The sequence below is a fragment of the Chanos chanos genome, chromosome 2, assembly GCF_902362185.1.
Source record: "Chanos chanos chromosome 2, fChaCha1.1, whole genome shotgun sequence".
NCBI classification, from domain to species: Eukaryota; Metazoa; Chordata; class Actinopteri; order Gonorynchiformes; family Chanidae; genus Chanos; species Chanos chanos.
This window is the reverse complement of record NC_044496.1, coordinates 59,229,180-59,249,179: the sequence shown is the minus strand read 5'-3', so window position 1 is coordinate 59,249,179 and position 20,000 is coordinate 59,229,180. Positions and strand designations below refer to the sequence as shown.

At 45.8% G+C, this 20,000-nt stretch overlaps 1 protein-coding gene across 1 annotated transcript in view; it reads left to right on the top strand.

Annotated features, from left to right (window-relative positions):
• Positions 1 to 20,000, top strand: part of LOC115805130 (teneurin-1-like) — a 133,649-nt gene that overhangs the window by 85,242 nt on the left and 28,407 nt on the right. Inside the window, exons 12-20 of the mRNA XM_030765610.1 lie at positions 216 to 362; positions 3,537 to 3,759; positions 5,107 to 5,226; positions 5,610 to 5,871; positions 7,063 to 7,330; positions 12,566 to 12,709; positions 13,788 to 14,037; positions 15,949 to 15,969; positions 19,817 to 20,000. The exon at positions 19,817 to 20,000 is cut by the window's right edge and continues 49 nt beyond it. Of these exons, the coding sequence (XP_030621470.1) occupies positions 216 to 362; positions 3,537 to 3,759; positions 5,107 to 5,226; positions 5,610 to 5,871; positions 7,063 to 7,330; positions 12,566 to 12,709; positions 13,788 to 14,037; positions 15,949 to 15,969; positions 19,817 to 20,000 (1,619 nt within the window). The remainder of the gene's footprint in view (positions 1 to 215; positions 363 to 3,536; positions 3,760 to 5,106; positions 5,227 to 5,609; positions 5,872 to 7,062; positions 7,331 to 12,565; positions 12,710 to 13,787; positions 14,038 to 15,948; positions 15,970 to 19,816) is intronic.

Genomic DNA, 20,000 nt, shown 5'->3' with positions numbered 1-20,000 from the left:
TGAGGGTATCTGACAGTGTATGTTAGTGTGTGAAGGTATCTGACAGTGTATGTTAGAGTGTGAGGGTATCTGATAGTGTATGTTAGTGTGTGAAGGTATCTGACTGTGTATGTTAGAGTGTGGTGTTAGAGTGAAAGGAGTGAATTTGTTTTGGTGCTGTGAGATGCTACTGTTGAAGGTGAGTAAGAGTGTTGTGTTTTTGTGCTTTGTGTCAGATGGTTGTCCTGGCCTCTGTAACGGAAAGGGCCGTTGTACTCTGGAGCAAAGTGGTTGGCGCTGTGTGTGCCAGGTGGGCTGGAGTGGTCCAGGCTGTGACGTCGTCACAGAGAGAGAATGTAATGACGACACAGACAACGACGGAGGTAAGAGGACCTCATTAGCATAAACCACGCCCACACCCTGTGCTGTATAGATATTATTTTCAGTGGGGAATCCTCAGGGCCAGATTCTCTCAAGGAGGGTGCCTGATGTGTGGAGAGGGTTTCAGATGAGAGCCAGGCCTTGTGTCTTTAATCCTGATCAGCGGAGCTCCTGTTCTTTTCATTTCAGTTTCTCCTTCCACCTCCAGCTACATCCGTATCAGGATCCACGTGTGACTAGCCCCTGAGGATGTGGACTTTCCTCTGAGAAAAAAGCCAGACCAATCACTGGCCATGTCATGTGCTCCTCTCTAGCATGGCTTTATGACAGAGATAGCGAACGTTTGTTAGCTCAGTTAGGCGTCGCACATTTCACACACATTAACTGTTAGATATTTTGTCACAAAGAAACTCTGTTTCTCCCCTCCCCTTCACCCTGCCTTTTCTGCCCAGCATCACTGTAAAACAGCTATTGCAAATGCTCTCAGTGTGTTGAGTGATTTTCCAAACACTTTACACTGTTAAAATCATGTTAAACAAAATGAATTAGCTGCGGAGCTGTAAAGTGTGTTCTGTTCTAATGCTCTGAATGATTGAGAAGCAGCCTGACTGTGCCTTTTCCCTGACTCTGCCTTTTCCCTGACTGTGCCTTTTCTCTGACTGTGCCTTTTCTCAGACTGCGCCTTTTCCCTGACTGCGCCTTTTCTCTGACTGCGCCTTTTCCCTGACTGTGCCTTTTCCCTGACTGCGCCTTTTCTCTGACTACGCCTTTTCTCTGACTGTGCCTTTTCCCTGACTGTGCCTTTTCTCTGACTGTGCCTTTTCTCTGACTGCGCCTTTTCCCTGACTGCGCCTTTTCTCTGACTGCGCCTTTTCCCTGACTGTGCCTTTTCCCTGACTGTGCCTTTTCTCTGACTGTGCCTTTTCCCTGACTGTGCCTTTTCCCTGACTGCGCCTTTTCCCTGACTGCGCCTTTTCTCTGACTGTGCCTTTTCCCTGACTGCGCCTTTTCCCTGACTGTGCCTTTTCCCTGACTGCGCCTTTTCCCTGACTGTGCCTTTTCCCTGACTGTGCCTTTTCTCTGACTGTGCCTTTTCTCTTACTGTGCCTTTTCTCTGACTGTGCCTTTTCCCTGACTGCGCCTTTTCTCTGACTGTGCCTTTTCTCTGACTGTGCCTTTTCTCTGACTGTGCCTTTTCTCTGACTGCGCCTTTTCCCTGACTGCGCCTTTTCTCTGACTGTGCCTTTTCCCTGACTGTGCCTTTTCTCAGACTGCGCCTTTTCTCTGACTGTGCCTTTTCCCTGACTGTGCCTTTTCCCTGACTGTGCCTTTTCTCTGACTGCGCCTTTTCCCTGACTGTGCCTTTTCTCTGACTGTGCCTTTTCTCTGACTGTGCCTTTTCCCTGACTGCGCCTTTTCCCTGACTGCGCCTTTTCTCTGACTGTGCCTTTTCTCTGACTGTGCCTTTTCCCTGACTGCGCCTTTTCCCTGACTGCGCCTTTTCCCTGACTGTGCCTTTTCTCTGACTGTGCCTTTTCCCTGACTGTGCCTTTTCCCTGACTGTGCCTTTTCCCTGACTGTGCCTTTTCTCTGACTGCGCCTTTTCTCTGACTGCGCCTTTTCCCTGACTGCGCCTTTTCTCTGACTGTGCCTTTTCTCTGACTGTGCCTTTTCCCTGACTGCGCCTTTTCTCTGACTGCGCCTTTTCCCTGACTGCGCCTTTTCTCTGACTGTGCCTTTTCCCTGACTGTGCCTTTTCCCTGACTGCGCCTTTTCTCTGACTGTGCCTTTTCCCTGACTGTGCCTTTTCTCTGACTGTGCCTTTTCCCTGACTGTGCCTTTTCTCTGACTGCGCTAGTCATTTCAAATAGCAACAGTCCAGATGCTCTCAGAAACTATGGGGCAAAAAACACCCCAGACAGCATTCAGTTCTATGAAGAGAAATCAAACCCCATAACATAGTTCTGTGCTCGCTGCCTAAGCAAGCACTCATTTAAACAACATTTATTCTCTAAATGAGGTGTCATTAAATGGAAATGACTATCGAAGACCTATATGCTAAAGACATATGCACATGGTGACGTAACGAAGTTTGTCAACAACTATAACAAAAAATATGCGAAATGACTGAAACCCTAACCCTAACCCTTCATTTTGTATTATAAAGGATGAGGAGTAACGTATCAAAAATAAGCAACCCAGGTGACCCCCCCCCCCCCCCAAAAAAAAGAAAATCCACTTAAACCAGCCAAACCGGTGATCAGCCTAAACCGTGTTCCTCACACTGTTTCAGCCAGTCAGGTGGGAGCATCTTACGCTTCACTCACACCTGAACATGGTCACCTGTAGTCACACTCCTGTAACCAGAGAGTGCAGGTACATGTAGATGAGACTCTTTCACATCTGTGCCTCTGAAATATTCACGACTTCAGGCGACAATCTTCAAGATAAATATATTGTTTATTCTAAACAGAATTGTTTACGTAAGGCTTGTAGTGGACAATTGAATGTAATTGTTTGCATTCTCAAACAGGGACGACCTTGAACTGCCACTCCATCTAGCCAATGAGCTGCTGCCTCTAGACTGAGACAGAGCACTAAGGCACAACAGCTGTTGAGAAAGAATGAGGGTGAAAGAGGAAGAGAGTGGAGTGCTTACACACAGGTGAAAAGCATCTCTGGTTTCACTGCTCCCAGAGAGAAGACTTTACTGGCCTTTTTCAGCTCTGTATTGTGCTGGGGTTGAAATGCCAATATGATTCCCCACTGAAAAAAACACGACATTTATGGAAATGCCCTGCCATTTAGCTGATGCTATCGCCCAGCGTTGGTCCAAACCACATTCTCGCTCTGAGGTCAGGGAAAGCTATTTGAAAAACAGGGGGAGACTCTGTATTATTTGCCAGTTCAGTTTGGTTGGAAAGTCAAACCTTCTGCAAATGTCACAGTGCTGAATGTGGGTAAGGCTAATGTAAATGTTTTTTGGATGCCATTTCTGGATAGGGCAGAGAACTCGGGGTGTCATATTGCTCATTATCCCAGAGAGGAAATGGTTTTAATTTTGGAACGGTGTGCGGAGGCTGAAGCTGAAGCCTGTGTTGGAATGAGAAGGGTGACACGTCTAAGAGTGTGTAGGATTCACAGTCTGTTTGCTGTTTGCTGTTGTTTTGTTGCAGATGGTCTTGTAGACTGTGTGGACCCAGACTGCTGTGAGCAGGTGAGCTGCAGCAGACAGGCCCTGTGTCAGGGAGCCCCTGACCCTCTCACCCTGCTCCAGCACAGCCAAAGCCCCTCACCCCCCATCACCCAGCCAGCCCAGCACTTCTTCCAGAGGGTCCGCTTTCTCATAGGCAAGGCTGGCACCCACACTCTCCACGGAGATGTCCCCTTCCCCAGCAGGTGTGTGTGTGTGTGTGTGTGTGTATACATGCATGAGTGTGCGCATCAGGCCATGTCAGGCCAGTCGGTGTTTTATTCCTGTCTTTATCAATATGTAATCATATAAAATCAGATTGTTTGTTGTATATTCAGACTTTATGAGTTCTTATGCTACTGTGGATATAAAAGTGTCACCATGAATTTTCCTGAACGCCCCTGGTTCACTGTCAGAGAGAAGAAATATGATGGAGCCCTTTTTATGAAGCAGACAGTTCACAGATGCACACACACACACACAGACACACACACACACACACACACACACATACACATACACACACACACACACAAACACACACACACACACTCACACACACACACACACACACACACACACACACACACAGCCACCACACATAGACTATCCAAATAAGTGAATGGATTCTGTTACTGTGAGGTTGGATTGGAAGGCAAACTCAGAGCCAGTGCAGCCAGTGGATATTAAGCCCAGCCAGTATGTCACTCTCAGGCCAAACTGGAGTCTGAAAAGCAGCAGAGAGAGAGAGAGCCAGAGGCTGTCTCCTGGCCTTGGCCAGAAACAGCGTAGTTTTCCTCAGGTTGTCCTCAGACAGGCACTCCTTCCACACTGGTCCCACGCTTAGTGCCACTTTTGACATGTTCATTCAGGACTTGAGATTGAGTTTTTATCAATCTTTTGTTTGTCACGATCTCCATCTGAGGTGAATAGAGTGATGTAGTGTCCCGGTCTGTGAGATTTGTAAAGCATTTCCAGTGACTCAAATATCTGACTTATCTGTTTACAGCTCATACTGTTCTCTAGAGTTTAGGAGGAGGCTTGTTTGGTTGCACAGTAAAATTGACAGTTTTATGGACACACATTTTTGAAACGACCAAGGTCACTAATTGCTCCCAACACAACAACCACAAACACACATCACATCTTCAACACAAACACACACACACACGCACGCACACACACATGCACACACCCACATTTTCATAAAGACACAGCACATATCCAACACGGCACACACCATAACACACACACACACACACACACACACACACACACACACACACACACCTCATAAACTGTCCAAATAGCTGAATGAGATGGATTTTGTTACTGACAGAAATTATACAGTGCAACACAGCACACAGTTCCCCCTTTTAAATTAGTATAGTTATGCCATGGCTATTTGCTAAGCTGTTTGCATTCACACACAACATAAAATGAATTCTTATAAATATAATGAATTTTATTCAGCTGTTAGACACTTTGTATGAGCATGTGCTGACTGCAGCGTGGAGCTCAGGTGTGGCTGAATACCTGCTCTCCTACGGCAGCTCTGTGGCCGTGCTGCGTGGGCAGGTGCTGGCCGAGGACGACACACCTCTGGTTGGAGTGAACATCACATTCCTCCAACACCCTGAGTACGGCTTCACCCTCAGCCGACCAGACGGCAGGTGGGGGCTTATTTTACATAGGGTTAACTTCATCATCATCATCTTCATCATCATCCACGTCATCGTTTTCGGTGCTGTTACACCAGACCTGCCCCGTCCTTCCCCTACACGAGTTTAATGTCATCTTTTCACATTATGCCATTTTCTCTACTGTGTCACTGGTATTGACTGTAAAAATAATCACGTAAAAATAGAAATAAAAGTCATGATGAACACACAGTATCACACTAGCTTTAGTTTAGTGATTTAATGTGAAGATAATTATGAGGGTGGAGATGGCGGGCTGTGTAGTGAGGCATGAGAGCTCATACATTCTAATGATAGTGTTATACATTTTCTTAACGCTGTTCACTAATCTTCGCTCTCTCTTCCCCTCATCCCAGTTTTGACCTGGTGTCAGCAGGAGCAGTGTCCGTGACCCTGGTTTTTCAGAGGTCACCGTTTATCACTCAGAGGCGCACAGTCTGGCTGCCGTGGAATAGCTTCATAGTGCTGGACAAAATGGTGATGTCCAGGGTGGAGTCTCCACCTCCGTCATGTGACATTAAGAACTTTGTCAGTCCCTATCCCATAGTGCTCCCCTCTCCTCTAAGCAGATACACAGGGGAGTGTGCCCTGCGCGGCCCTGCTATTCCAGAGCTCCAGGTAAACTCCACATTTCTCCTCCTACAATGCAGTAAGCACATACTGAGCTTGGTTCTTTCCTTCACATTCACTCTATAATATACTGAAAAGATGTACATCTCAACCATGCATATATGTGTGTTGCTACATAGATCTGTGTGTTGTTACATAGATCTGTGTGTTGTTACATAGATATGTGTGTTGTTAGATAGATATGTGTGTTATTAGATAAATCTGTGTGTTGTTACATAGATCTGTGTGTTGTTACATAGATCTGTGTGTTGTTACATAGACGTGTGTTGTTTCATAGATCTGTGTGTTGTTACATAGATATGTGTGTTGCTAGATAGATATGTGTGTTGCTAGATAGATATGTGTGTTGTTACATAGATATGTGTGTTGTTACATAGATCTGTGTGTTGTTACATAGACGTGTGTTGTTACATAGATCTGTGTGTTGTTACATAGATCTGTGTGTTGTTACATAGATTTGTGTGTTGTTAGATAGATCTGTGTGTTGTTACATAGACATGTGTGTTGTTACATAGATCTGTGTGTTGCTAGATAGATATGTGTGTTGTTACATAGATCTGTGTGTTGTTACATAGATTTGTGTGTTGTTACATAGATCTGTGTGTTGTTACATAGACATGTGTGTTGTTAGATAGATCTGTGTGTTGTTACATAGACATGTGTGTTGTTAGATAGATCTGTGTGTTGTTACATAGACATGTGCTGTTTTGAAGAGAGGAGGACTGTGAAATAATGTGAGTGCTCATCCATCCTAGAGAGATGGAGCACTGCACCTCCCCAGCTCCACGTTCTCCTCACAGTCTCACGCTAATTAACTGCATGACTGATCAGTCAGTTAAAAGAGAAAAAAGCTGCTACGAGCTCATTTCACCTCGGTTCCCAAGAACCTGCTGCTGACGCATATCCACACACCCAGGCTGTAGTGCTAGAATGAGCCGGAATTCTTTCTTTTTCATTCCAAAGCACTGGCACGAGGTAAGTTCATTTGCTGCCAGGGTAAATGTGTAATTACAGTTACAGGCATTACGGGTTCGCGTCTAATGAAGTCATTTCCTCAGTCTGCCAGTTTGGCTTCAGTGGTGCATCCAAATCACTGTGAAGGGGACTGCATGGGTGTTCGCTGGATGGTGTGATTTCATATCCAGTGCATGAGGTTGAGACTGAGCGTTGTTGCCACAGGCTGTCCAGGAGGATGTCCCCATTCCGGGAAGCTTTGTGAAGCTGAGCTACCTGAGCACCAGGGCTCCAGGCTACCAGTCCCTACTGAGGATCATCCTCACACACTCCTCCGTCCCCCCGGGCCTGACCAAAGTGCATGTCTCCGCTGTCATAGAGGGTCGGCGGTACCAGAAACAGTATCCGGCTGCACCAGGCCTGGTCCACATCCTCAGCTGGAATAAGACAGACATATACGGCCAGGAGGTGTGGGGACTGACGGAGGCAGTTGGTGAGTTTATACAAGTGAAGACACACTGATGGAGACAGTCAGTGAGGTTATGAGTGAAGACACACTGATGGAGACAGTCAATGAGGTTATGTGAGTGAAGACACACTGATGGAGACAGTCAGTGAGGTTATATGAGTGAAGACACACTGATGGAGACAGTCAGTGAGGTTATATGAGTGAAGACACACTGATGGAGACAGTCAGTGAGGTTATGTGAGTGAAGACACACTGATGGAGACAGTCAATGAAGTTATATGAGTGAAGACACTGATGTAGGTTTGACCTATGCTGTGATCTTCTTGATCTGTCTGTCGGTTCTGTTTAAAGCTGTTTAAAGCTGTTTAAGGCTGTTTAAGGCTTTTCTGTTTGTCATGCACAGCATTTGTAAGCTCAGTATTTGCAATCAAATGGCAATGTAAAGATGGCTTCAATTGTTAATTGTGCATATTATTAATTTCTAATTTTGATTGTAGAAACAAGGCACTTTGAGTTTATCTGACCTATTCATGCATTTTGAATGTCTTATTCTCAAATGAAACACTTGCTAAGGTAAGCAGTATGTGGCCTGTAGTTTTCATTATAATAATTAAATTCAGATCTGTTTTTTTCTGTTCAGGACTCCCTTAGAATCCCTTAGAGAAGAGACACATGTGTTTCTGCAGTAGACATGTGAGCTCCACTGCATTTCACAGCAGAAGTGGAAAATTGATGTGAACAGAGAAACGTAATGGTCTGAGTGACCAGATAAACGGAACGTCTCTTAAGCAGCTGTTTGTTCTTCTGAAGCTCCTCAAAACCTGTCATCATGAGCTGAGTGCCGGTGTCTAATTTTCTCTCCTGTTCTAAGAGGCCGTTCTACTGATTACGCCGTGAGGTCTTGTTAGCACAGACAGTCGAGTGTCCTGATTGCAGTTGTTTGCTCATCATGGTTCTTTTCTTTAAGATACTGAAGAATGAATGTGATATGGTGCATACAGTGATTAATCAACCTAGCTGGCTGTCTTCACTCTGAAATTTGCTCTGGAGATGTGCAGACACCCTCAACCAAGTAGCATTGGGAATGCATCCAATTAGTCTGGAGTCTTTATGGGGTTTCAGGGGTTTTCAGTGCAGGAATCCATTCTAATCCCAATGCCAAGGTTCAAGAGTGGCCTCTCTATCGCTCCCTCTATCTCTCTCTCCCTCTCTCTCTGTCTCTGTCTCTCCCTCTATCTCTCTCTCCCTCTCTCTCTGTCTCTGTCTCTGTCTCTCCCTCTATCTCTCTCTCCCTCTCTCTCTGTCTCTGTCTCTCCCTCTATCTCTCTCTCTGTCTCTATCTCTCCCTCTCTCTCTGTCTCTGTCTCTCCCTCTCTCTCTGTCTCTGTCTCTGTCTCTCCCTCTATCTCTCTCTCCCTCTCTCTCTGTCTCTGTCTCTGTCTCTATCTCTCTCTCCCTCTCTCTCTGTCTCTGTCTCTCCCGCTATCTCTCTCTCTGTCTCTGTCTCTCCCTCTATCTCTCTCTCCCTCTCTCTCTGTCTCTGTCTCTGTCTCTCCCTCTATCTCTCTCTCCCTCTGTCTCTGTCTCTCCCTCTATCTCTCTCTCTGTCTCTATCTCTCCCTCTCTCTCTGTCTCTGTCTCTCCCTCTATCTCTCTCTCCCTCTCTCTCTGTCTCTGTCTCTGTCTCTCCCTCTATCTCTCTCTCCCTCTCTCTCTGTCTCTGTCTCTGTCTCTCCCTCTATCTCTCTCTCCCTCTCTCTCTGTCTCTGTCTCTCCCTCTATCTCTCTCTCCCTCTCTCTCTGTCTCTGTCTCTCCCTCTATCTCTATCTCTCCCTCTATCTCTCTCTCTGTCTCTGTCTCTCCCTCTATCTCTCTCTCTGTCTCTATCTCTCCCTCTATCTCTCCCTCTCTCTCTGTCTCTGTCTCTCCCTCTATCTCTCTCTCTGTCTCTCTCTGTCTCTGTCTCTCCCTCTATCTCTGTCTCCATCTCTCTCCATCTCTATCTCTCTCCCTCCCTCTCTCTCTGTCTCTATGTCTCCCTCTGTCTCTGGCTCTCTTTCTATCTCTCACTCTGTTGCTATCTATATCTCTCTCTCTGTCTATTACTCTCTCTCTCTCTCTCTCTCTCTCTTTGTCTCTCTCTATGTAGTTAAGTAGCTGAGTACTCTTTACACATGAAAAACGTTTGGCTTGGTTTGGTTTCTTAGTTCTTCATTGTCTGGTTTGCATGTAGCTGCTCCTTTACTTATCTCATCTCAGACATAATCTACATATATTTGTTTTGTTTTTACTAATATATTCTTGTTCTGCTTGTTGTCTTTGTTTCATTTTGATTCTCAAGAATTGTATTATGAGTAGCGTGCAATGCAGAATCATTCAAGGCTGTGTTTGCCTTACACCGACACCTCCATCTGCCCATGGTCAGTCACTGGAACAGTTTCAGCCAAACAGAGACTTGACAGTAATCTGCAGATCCACTTAACCAGACCAGGAACCAGGGAGCTTTTTATTTAGTACTGAGTTATACTGAGACACTGGAGAGAGGATTAATCTCCTATGGGTCATTCAATGTCACTTGAGCTATAGGCATCCACCACACCATCTCAGAATTGGTTGATAATTTTTTGTCTTGAAGAATACACTCTGACATGACGTATCCCAAAATCTTAGCTCCCTACTCCCAAAACCTTTCCATTCAGAATTTATTTAGTACTTGTGAAAACTACCGTTAAAGTTTTTTTCAGTCACGGGGCATTTTACTGATCTTTGGAGCTCAGTAACTTGGTCACAATGTTTCCTGTACATTCCAAATCTGTAATTTGTTTTGTGCTGGATGGAATTGCTGAATAGATATAGGGGCCCAAATATGGTTTCAGAATTTGTCTGAACCATATTTAGACGTATAAAAAGTCAGGAAAATAAAAGTGTACAGAGCTGATTTCTTACAGTTTCACACACATTTATGGGCACTTTAGGAATAAATAGCCTCTGGAATTATTAAAGTGTTAATGTTGGTACAGTGTCTTACCTCAATTTAGAAAAATGCTTTTCATGCACTTTATAACAGGGGTCATTTCACCTGGTAGCAGATGTCCAATTTACGTGAAATTTTCAGGGAACATTTCATGTATATCAAAGACATTATGTACAAAATTTCAGGTATGTGTTCCTTCTAGAATGAATTTTATGAGCTGCAGATTTTTTGTCACTTTTGTGTTCATTTGTGTGTTTAATTCTATAACCACAAACACTGAATGTAAAAAAATGTACTTTTATTCAAATGCCTAGAAAACATTGTTTACCATGTTCACACAGACAGATTCATTTTCAGTAACAGAAACAAAAGACTTGTCTTGGATGGACCTTATGGACTATAACTCAGACAATCAGAAACCACATTATCCTATACGATGGATTGCAACATTGACATAGAATACCAGAACATTTGAAAGTGACACTAAGTCAGGCTTGTTTTCCTATAAATGCCTCAAACCCGTTCCTTGCAGTCCTTGAGACTGTCATCTGACGGTGGGGGACTGAGAGGAGTTGTTGTGAGGATGACCTAAGTGATCCAGGGGCAGAATATGGAATCAGCAGATCAGTGATGTATTGTGGAGCTAATCCATTTAGAGCTTTAAAAAGAAATAGTACAATTTTAAAATCAATTCTGTATTTCACTGGTAACCGGTGTAAGTGAGCCAGGACAGGAGTGATGCATTGTCTTTTCTTGGTTCCAGCTGAAAGTCTAGCAGCTTTGTTTTGGACCATTTGTAATCGAGACAGGGCAGAATGGGTCAACCCCATATACTGCAATAGTCTAGCCGCGACTGCGTCCAGGCTCTTATGAGATAAAAATGGCTTTAATTTAGCTATGGTTTTAAGTTGATAAAAGGTGCCCTTCTCAACACCACTGACTTGTTTGTTAAAATTCAAAGAAGTGTCCAAAAAGACAGCAAAATTTTAACTGCACTGTGTAAATCTGCAGTCAGGGCGCTGCTTAGGCTAGTGACAGAGCAAGGAGAGCCAAATATAATCACTACAATTTTGTTCTCCTTTAGTTGAAGGAAGTTCCTCACCATCCAGTATTTGATGTCATCTAGACAGTTAAAAAGGTCTTTTCAGTGAGATTCACCGAGTGAAGAAACGCGTGAGGAAATGTACCGGAAGTGCAAAGAATCAAAACTCGAAAACCCGAAAAAACTCAGCTCAGTTTCTCGAACTGTTCGAAAGAATTGGTTCACTAAAATGAATCAAATTGCCCACCACTAGTATATGCTAGTGTCTGATTGTCAACTGGCATATGATTGGGTGTGATTATCAGCTGGTATATGATTGGGTGTGATTATCAGCTGGTATATGATTGGATGTTATTATAAGCTGGTCTATGATTTGATGTAATTATCAGCTGGTCTATGATTGGGTGTGATTATGAGCTGGTATATGATTGGGTCAGATTGTCAGCTGGAATGTGACTGTGTATGGTAATCAGATCGTATATAATTGTGTGCAGTTTTGCTTCAGCACAGACTTTTATAGAGCATATGTGGATCCTTTCTGAGTTGTATCACAGTTAGTGCGAATCAGCTCCAGGAACTGGTCATCAGGCAGATGAATTGATTGATTGAGATTAGGATTAAGGTCTGCATAGAATAATGGTGGTTCAGTAATGCAGTCTCACACAGCATATATTTATATTATATTATGAAAACATCTATATTATGACTTGAAAAGTGCAAGTTTCGGGTGGGGGTGTGGTTTCGCTCTGCACGTTTCAGGTGGGGGTGTGGTTTCACTCTGCACGTTTCAGGTGGGGGTGTGGTTTCGTTCTGCACGTTTCAGGTGGGGGTGTGGTTTCGCACCACATCAGTCTCACAGCTGACAGTGCTCGTCTGCTGGGAAGAGGCTTGTACTGAATAAACATGCATGTGTCCGTTCGAGGGCTGTTTTGGATTGGCTTTGGACACTGCTTTATGTAAGGAAAAGACATTTGCTTTCCTGGACACGGTAAATGAAATGGACTCATCCTTGGCAGAGTACGCTGTCAATAATGACCATATTCTCAGAACACACTTTACACCATTGGTTTATGTGTCTGAATGTGCCGTCAACACTCATCGGACTAGCTTTAGTGAAATTGTTGTCTCTCTCTTGCTCTGTTTGTGTGTGTGTGTGCGTGTGTGTGTGTGCGTCTGCGTGCGTGTGTGTGTGTGCCTGTGTGTGTGTGTGTGTGTGTGTGTATCCGTCTGTGTTAACTGTAGTGTCTGTGGGCTATGAATTTGAGTCCTGTCCAGACTTTATTTTGTGGGAGAGGAGAACGGCTCTTATCCAAGGCTTTGAGATGATTGGCTCCAGTCTCGGTGGGTGGGCCCTCGACAAGCACCATGTCCTCAATCTGCAGAGCGGTGAGATTTCCCATCACTCCCCACATTTCACCAGGACCCTGCCCACTCCCTGCTACTCACCAGAATGTGCACACGCGCACACACACACACGCACACGCACGTGCACACATACTGCACACATGCAGACACACACAAACACATACACATACACACACACACACACACACACACACAAACACACACACATACACACACACACACACACACACAACTCCGTACTCCTCACCGCATACCACACGCATGAGTAAACCAGCCTGTCTTTACACACAAAGCTCTTAGAATACCTGTGTGACCTGAGTGGTTTTATGTTCCAAACCAAACCTATGATAATATACGTAAAGCAGACTGTATGTAATCGGCAAACATAGCAGCAGTATCAGCAGTGTTTATGGGTTCATAACTAGCCTATATTAGCAGCAGTATCAGCAGTGTTTATGGGTTCATAACTAGCCTATATTAGCAGTATCAGCAGTGTTTATGGGTTCATAACTAGCTTATATTAGCAGCAGTATCAGCAGTGTTTATGGGTTCATAACTAGCCTATATTAGCAGCAGTATCAGCAGTGTTTATGGGTTCATAACTAGCCTATCTTAGCAGTATCAGCAGTGTTTATGGGTTCATAACTAGCCTATATTAGCAGCAGTATCAGCAGCGTTTATGGGTTCATAACTAGCCTATATTAGCAGCAGTATCAGCAGTGTTTATGGGTTCATAACTAGCCTATATTAGCAGCAGTATCAGCAGTGTTTATGGGTTCATAACTAGCCTATGTTAGCAGCAGTATCAGCAGTGTTCATGGGTTCATAACTAGCCTATATTAGCAGCAGTATCAGCAGTGTTTATGGGTTCATAACTAGCCTATATTAGCAGCAGTATCAGCAGTGTTTATGGGTTCATAACTAGCATATATCAGAGATGTTCTTCTGTCAGTCAGAGCCTTTATTATCCTGCTGCCAAAAATGCTCTGCTTGATGACAGTGTGTTTATGACAAAACATAGAGTGTCTCTGTTAAAAGTGCACAACTGAACACCAACCTGTAAGAGTTTAAACTGCTCTCCTCTTCCCTGTGACACCAGGAATCCTCCACAGAGGAAACGGGGAAAACATTTTTATCTCCCAGCAGCCTCCACTGATCGCCACGGTGATGGGTAATGGTTATTATCGCACCGTCCCCTGCTCTGGCTGCAGCGGCCCCGCCCTGGACAGCAAACTCTTCGCTCCCGTGGCGCTTACGTGCGGGCCGGACGGGAGCGTCTACGTGGGCGACTTTAACTTCGTCCGCCGCATCCTTCCCAACGGCCACGCCTACAACATCCTCCAGCTCAAGTACACGTTTCCTTACGTGACATTTCTACACAACAGAGAAACACAGGGAGAGACACAGAGCTGTCGCGTTTTCAGGGCTTGGGTTTGGGTTGAAACACAGGGACAGACACAGAGCTGTCGCGTTTTCAGGGCTTGGGTTTGGGTTGAAACACAGGGACAGACACAGAGCTGTCGCGTTTTCAGGGCTTGGGTTTGGGTTGAAACACAGGGAGAGACACGGAACTGTCGCGTTTTCAGGGCTTGGGTTTGGGTTGAAACACAGAGAGAGACGCGGAGCTGTAGTGTTTTCAGGGCTTGGGTTTGGGTTGAAACACAGGGAGAGACGCGGAGCTGTAGTGTTTTCAGGGCTTGGGTTTGGGTTGAAACACAGGGAGAGACACAGAGCTGTCGCGTTTTCAGGGCTTGGGTTTGGGTTGAAACACAGAGAGAGACGTGGAGCTGTCGCGTTTTCAGGGCTTGGGTTTGGGTTGAAACACAGGGAGAGACACAGAGCTGTCGCGTTTTCAGGGCTTGGGTTTGGGTTGAAACACAGAGAGAGACGTGGAGCTGTCGCGTTTTCAGGGCTTGGGTTTGGGTTGAAACACAGGGAGAGACGCGGAGCTGTAGTGTTTTCAGGGCTTGGGTTTGGGTTGAAACACAGGGAGAGACGCGGAGCTTTAGTGTTTTCAGGGCTTGGGTTTGGGTTGAAACACAGGGAGAGACGCGGAGCTGTAGTGTTTTCAGGGCTTGGGTTTGGGTTGAAACACAGGGAGAGACACAGAGCTGTCGTGTTTTCAGGGCTTGGGTTTGGGTTGAAACACAGGGAGAGACACAGAGCTGTCGCGTTTTCAGGGCTTGGGTTTGGGTTGAAACACAGGGACAGACGTGGAGCTGTCGCGTTTTCAGGGCTTGGGTTTGGGTTGAAACACAGGGAGACACACAGAGCTGTCGCGTTTTCAGGGCTTGGGTTTGGGTTGAAACACAGAGAGAGACACGGAGCTGTCGTGTTTTCAGGGCTTGGGTTTGGGTTGAAACACAGAGAGAGACACGGAGCTGTCGCGTTTTCAGGGCTTGGGTTTGGGTTGAAACACAGGGAGAGACACAGAGCTGTCGCGTTTTCAGGGCTTGGGTTTGGGTTGAAACACAGGGAGAGACACAGAGCTGTCGCGTTTTCAGGGCTTGGGTTTGGGTTGAAACACAGAGAGAGACGTGGAGCTGTCGCGTTTTCAGGGCTTGGGTTTGGGTTGAAACACAGGGAGAGACGCGGAGCTGTAGTGTTTTCAGGGCTTGGGTTTGGGTTGAAACACAGGGAGAGACGCGGAGCTTTAGTGTTTTCAGGGCTTGGGTTTGGGTTGAAACACAGGGAGAGACGCGGAGCTGTAGTGTTTTCAGGGCTTGGGTTTGGGTTGAAACACAGGGAGAGACACAGAGCTGTCGCGTTTTCAGGGCTTGGGTTTGGGTTGAAACACAGAGAGAGACGTGGAGCTGTCGCGTTTTCAGGGCTTGGGTTTGGGTTGAAACACAGGGAGAGACACAGAGCTGTAGTGTTTTCAGGGCTTGGGTTTGGGTTGAAAACTGACCTTATTTCACTCCTGTGTGTGTCCGTTTTGTGTTTTATTCTTTGGCAGGCTGCAGGGAGATGGATTTCAAAGACATTTTAAAGTATTGTTATGAAAGAGAAGTTTATGGCAGTGCCTGTCTCTGTTGAGAATACATGAATACTAATCATTACCAGTGGCATCTGAACAAAAAGTAGAAAAATCATACTGCATTGCTGAATTTTTTCCCGCTTATTTTTGTAAGTGGATGCACTGTCGTGGAGTAAATCTGGCTCCATATGTTAATAGAAAATCCGTTCAGAATGCTGCGTGTCACTGGATTTCAGCGTTTACACTGTGTCTTTTCTCTCCCCTCATCATATGCGTCCAAAAGGAACCGTGACACCAGACACAGGTACAGTCTCCCTCCCTCAAACATGTGTATTAATTAAACATGTGTCTTCCACATGTCACTAATGTAGACACTGCAATATGACCCTCGTCTGTATCTGTCACAACAAAAATTGCATTATTCATTTTCAGAATTTGCACATCAAAGAGTTATTTTATTTATTTCTTTTATGATAGACGTTCCTTGAGATATGTCCACACATTGATTTGTCTGTGTGTCAGTGCCGTGATGTGGGAAGTGTCGTGTAGAGACTCATCCACTGCTACTTCACTGTTAGTCGCAGGATTAGCCAGATGTGTGCTGTCACTCAATAAAAGACTTTATTGAACTGCTCTTTGAAAACAGCAAGGATTTAAAATGATGCCATCTTTGGGAGAAAATGTCAGAAGTCCATCTGATATCACTGACATGTGGAAGCTCCAACTGTTGGAGAGAACTGTGTCCTTCACAGTGATAAACACAACATGCAGCAGATGGAAAGAAAAAACAGCTCACTGATACCTACACACACACACACATGGAAAGAAAAAACAGCTCACTGATACCTACACACACACACACACACGCACGCATACACACCACACACACACACACACGCATACACACCACACACACACACACACACACACATACACATAAACATACACACACACACACACACACACACATACACACACCACATGCACATACATACACACACACACACCACACACACACACACATACACTCACCACATGCACATACATACACACACATACACACACACACACACCACATACACACACACACACCACACACACATACACACACACACACCACATACACACACACACACACACACACACACACACATACACACACACACGCACACACACACACACACCACATTCACATACATAATACATAATTTGTGGTAGTGGGGGGGACTGCGTTCGCGCTCTCCCTTGAACGGGGCAGCCGTGGTCTAAAGGTTAGAGAACCAGGCTTGTGACTGGAGGGTTGCCAGTTCGAATCCCAGTGTGTGTTCACTGGTGTTGGATGGGTTAAATGCAGAGGACAAATTCACTTGTGAGTGACAGGGTGTGTGATTGTGCAATCACTGAAACTTAACACACACACACACACACACACCACATACATACACATATTTGTACTTCTATCTTTGTGAAGACATAAGTGACATAACATAATGCATTCCCTAGCCCCTTACCCTAACCAGTGGTGTGTTAAAGCCCCAGTGTTCAGTAGTTCTCTGTGTGTGTCTCTTTGTGTGCTGCAGCTCATAAAGACACTTAATGCAGTGGCAAGAGTGGCAAGAAACCTCTGGGCTCTTTTCACTGTCACTCTTACTGTATGGCCCTGACTGTTCACTAGAAAAGCCTCCTGAAATGTCAGGCAGATGAAGGAAGAAAACTAAAGCGGAGAAGAATATTAGGCAGAGAGGATATGAAAAGAGCTGTAGTGTAGGTCTTGCTCTCTCTCCAGCAGATCTGAATACTCCCACAGCCTGGACTGTGTGTGTGAGGTATCAGCGAGTTGGGTGTGTGTGTGCGCGTGCGTGTGTGAGGTACCAGTGAGTTGTGTGTATGTGGATTTGCAGGTGAGAAGCTGTGATGAGAGGGTGTGTGGTGACAGGTTGTGTGATGAGAGAGTGACAGGGTGTGTGGTGACAGGGTGTGTGATGACAGGGTGTGTGATGAGAGAGTGACAGGGTGTGTGGTGACAGGGTGTGTGATGAGAGAGTGACAGGGTGTGTGATGACAGGGTGTGTGATAAGAGAGTGACAGGGTGTGTGATGAGAGGGTGACAGGGTGTGTGATGAGAGAGTGACAGGGTGTGTGATGAGAGAGTGACAGGGTGTGTGATGACAGGGTGTGTGATGAGAGAGTGACTGGGTGTGTGATGACAGGGTGACAGAGTGTGTGATGACAGGGTGTGTGATGAGAGAGTGACAGGGTGTGTGATGACAGGGTGACAGAGTGTGTGATGACAGGGTGTGTGATAAGAGAGTGACAGGGTGTGTGGTGACAGGGTGTGTGATGACAGGGTGTGTGATGAGAGAGTGACAGGGTGTGTGATGAGAGAGTGACAGGGTGTGTGGTGACAGGGTGTGTGGTGACAGGGTGTGTGATGAGAGAGTGACAGGGTGTGTGATGAGAGGGTGACAGGGTGTGTGATGACAGGGTGTGTGGTGACAGGGTGTGTGATGAGAGAGTGACAGGATGTGTGATGACAGGGTGTGTGGTGACAGGGTGTGTGATGACAGGGTGTGTGGTGACAGGGTGTGTGATGACAGGGTGTGTGATGAGAGGGTGTGTGGTGAGAGAGTGACAGGGTGTGTGGTGACAGGGTGTGTGATGAGAGAGTGACAGGGTGTGTGGTGACAGGGTGTGTGATGAGAGGGTGTGTGATGAGAGGGTGACAGGGTGTGTGGTGACAGGGTGTGTGGGGACAGGGCTGCAGGCCTGTTCTCCTGAACTTTTAAGAATGTGCTAGAAGAGTCTTTGAAATGCATGTCCATTCTCCCAGAATACACATTTCACACTGTCTGTATACACACAGCTCACTGATACCTCACTGCACACCCACTGCCCTGGTCTTTACTGCTCACTGTCCACCCACTGCCCTGGTCTTTACTGCTCACTGTCCACCCACTGCCCTGGTCTTTACTGTTCACTGTCCACCCACTGCCCTGGTCTTTACTGCTCACTGTCCACCCACTGCCCTGGTCTTTACTGCTCACTGCACACCCACTGCCCTGGTCTTTACTGCTCACTGCACACCCACTGCCCTGGTCTTTACTGCTCACTGTCCACCCACTGCCCTGGTCTTTACTGTTCACTGTCCACCCACTGCCCTGGTCTTTACTGTTCACTGTCCCCCCACTGCCCTGGTCTTTACTGTTTCTCCACTCTCTCCTCCACTTCTATTTGACATTTTCCATTCACATAAAAAACATTAATTAAAAACATTAATTAAAAACATTAATTATTTATTATTTACATGCAGGTTTCAGGGCTTTTTGCCGCCATTTTGTGAATTCCGAACAGTGTCCAACAAACAGTACACAGGTTTCTCTGTCTACCAAAACTCACACTGCAGACTCCCTCTGTATACAGAACATATGCACTGTACAGAGTCTTAGGCCTCAGCCTCAGATGGCACTGAGCTCTGAAAGCCACCTTATCTTGAAACTAGACTTTGTTTGGAGGGGCCCAATCATCCCTACGTTAGTGCAACTCATTCTCTGTTTAATGACAGTTAACCCTTTCAGTTAACCACTTTTCATAAGTAAACGTAAAGCTGCCTGAATGTTCTTCTCACTGATGCTACCAGTCTGTTCTCTGGCAGTTGGAGGCCTAATTAAGTGCATGCTCAGAGGTACACATATAATCCACAGTTTGATTAAAATGTGACAATTCAATGAATATATAAGCGGCTGTAAAAGCTATTCCATTGTGTCTTGGCGGTGCTTGTATTTCACCCAAACCTCACACCCCCACTGCTAGAGCTGCCTCAGTTGGCAGATTATTTTTCGCTGACTGTCTCATTAAATACTCTGTGTTTTCATGCTGGGCTGCCTTCTCCAGTGTAGCATAAACTCACTACAAATGTTTTTTTTCTAAATAGGCTATATTTTCATCCTTTAAACTGGCATGTACTGGAATCATTTTAAGTTTCCTCCACCAAAAATCCAGTGTATTTGCAGACTTTTTTTTTATATTACTAATTGACCAGATGGGTCATCATGGTGTATCCACTGTGTGGTCATTCTCAGAAGCGGCAGGTGAAAGTCACCTGTCTGCCTTAGAAAGCCACGCTGATCTCTCACACCCCTGTCACTCTGCAGCACCAGCCCAGCACATAAGTATTACCTGGCCATGGATCCAGCCAGCGAGGCCCTGTATCTGTCCGACACCAGCAGCCGTAAAGTTTACCGTCTGAAGACCCTGAGCACGCCCAGAGACCCTGCCAAGAACATGGAGGTGGTGGCGGGCACTGGGGAGCAGTGCCTCCCCTTCGACCAGAGCCAC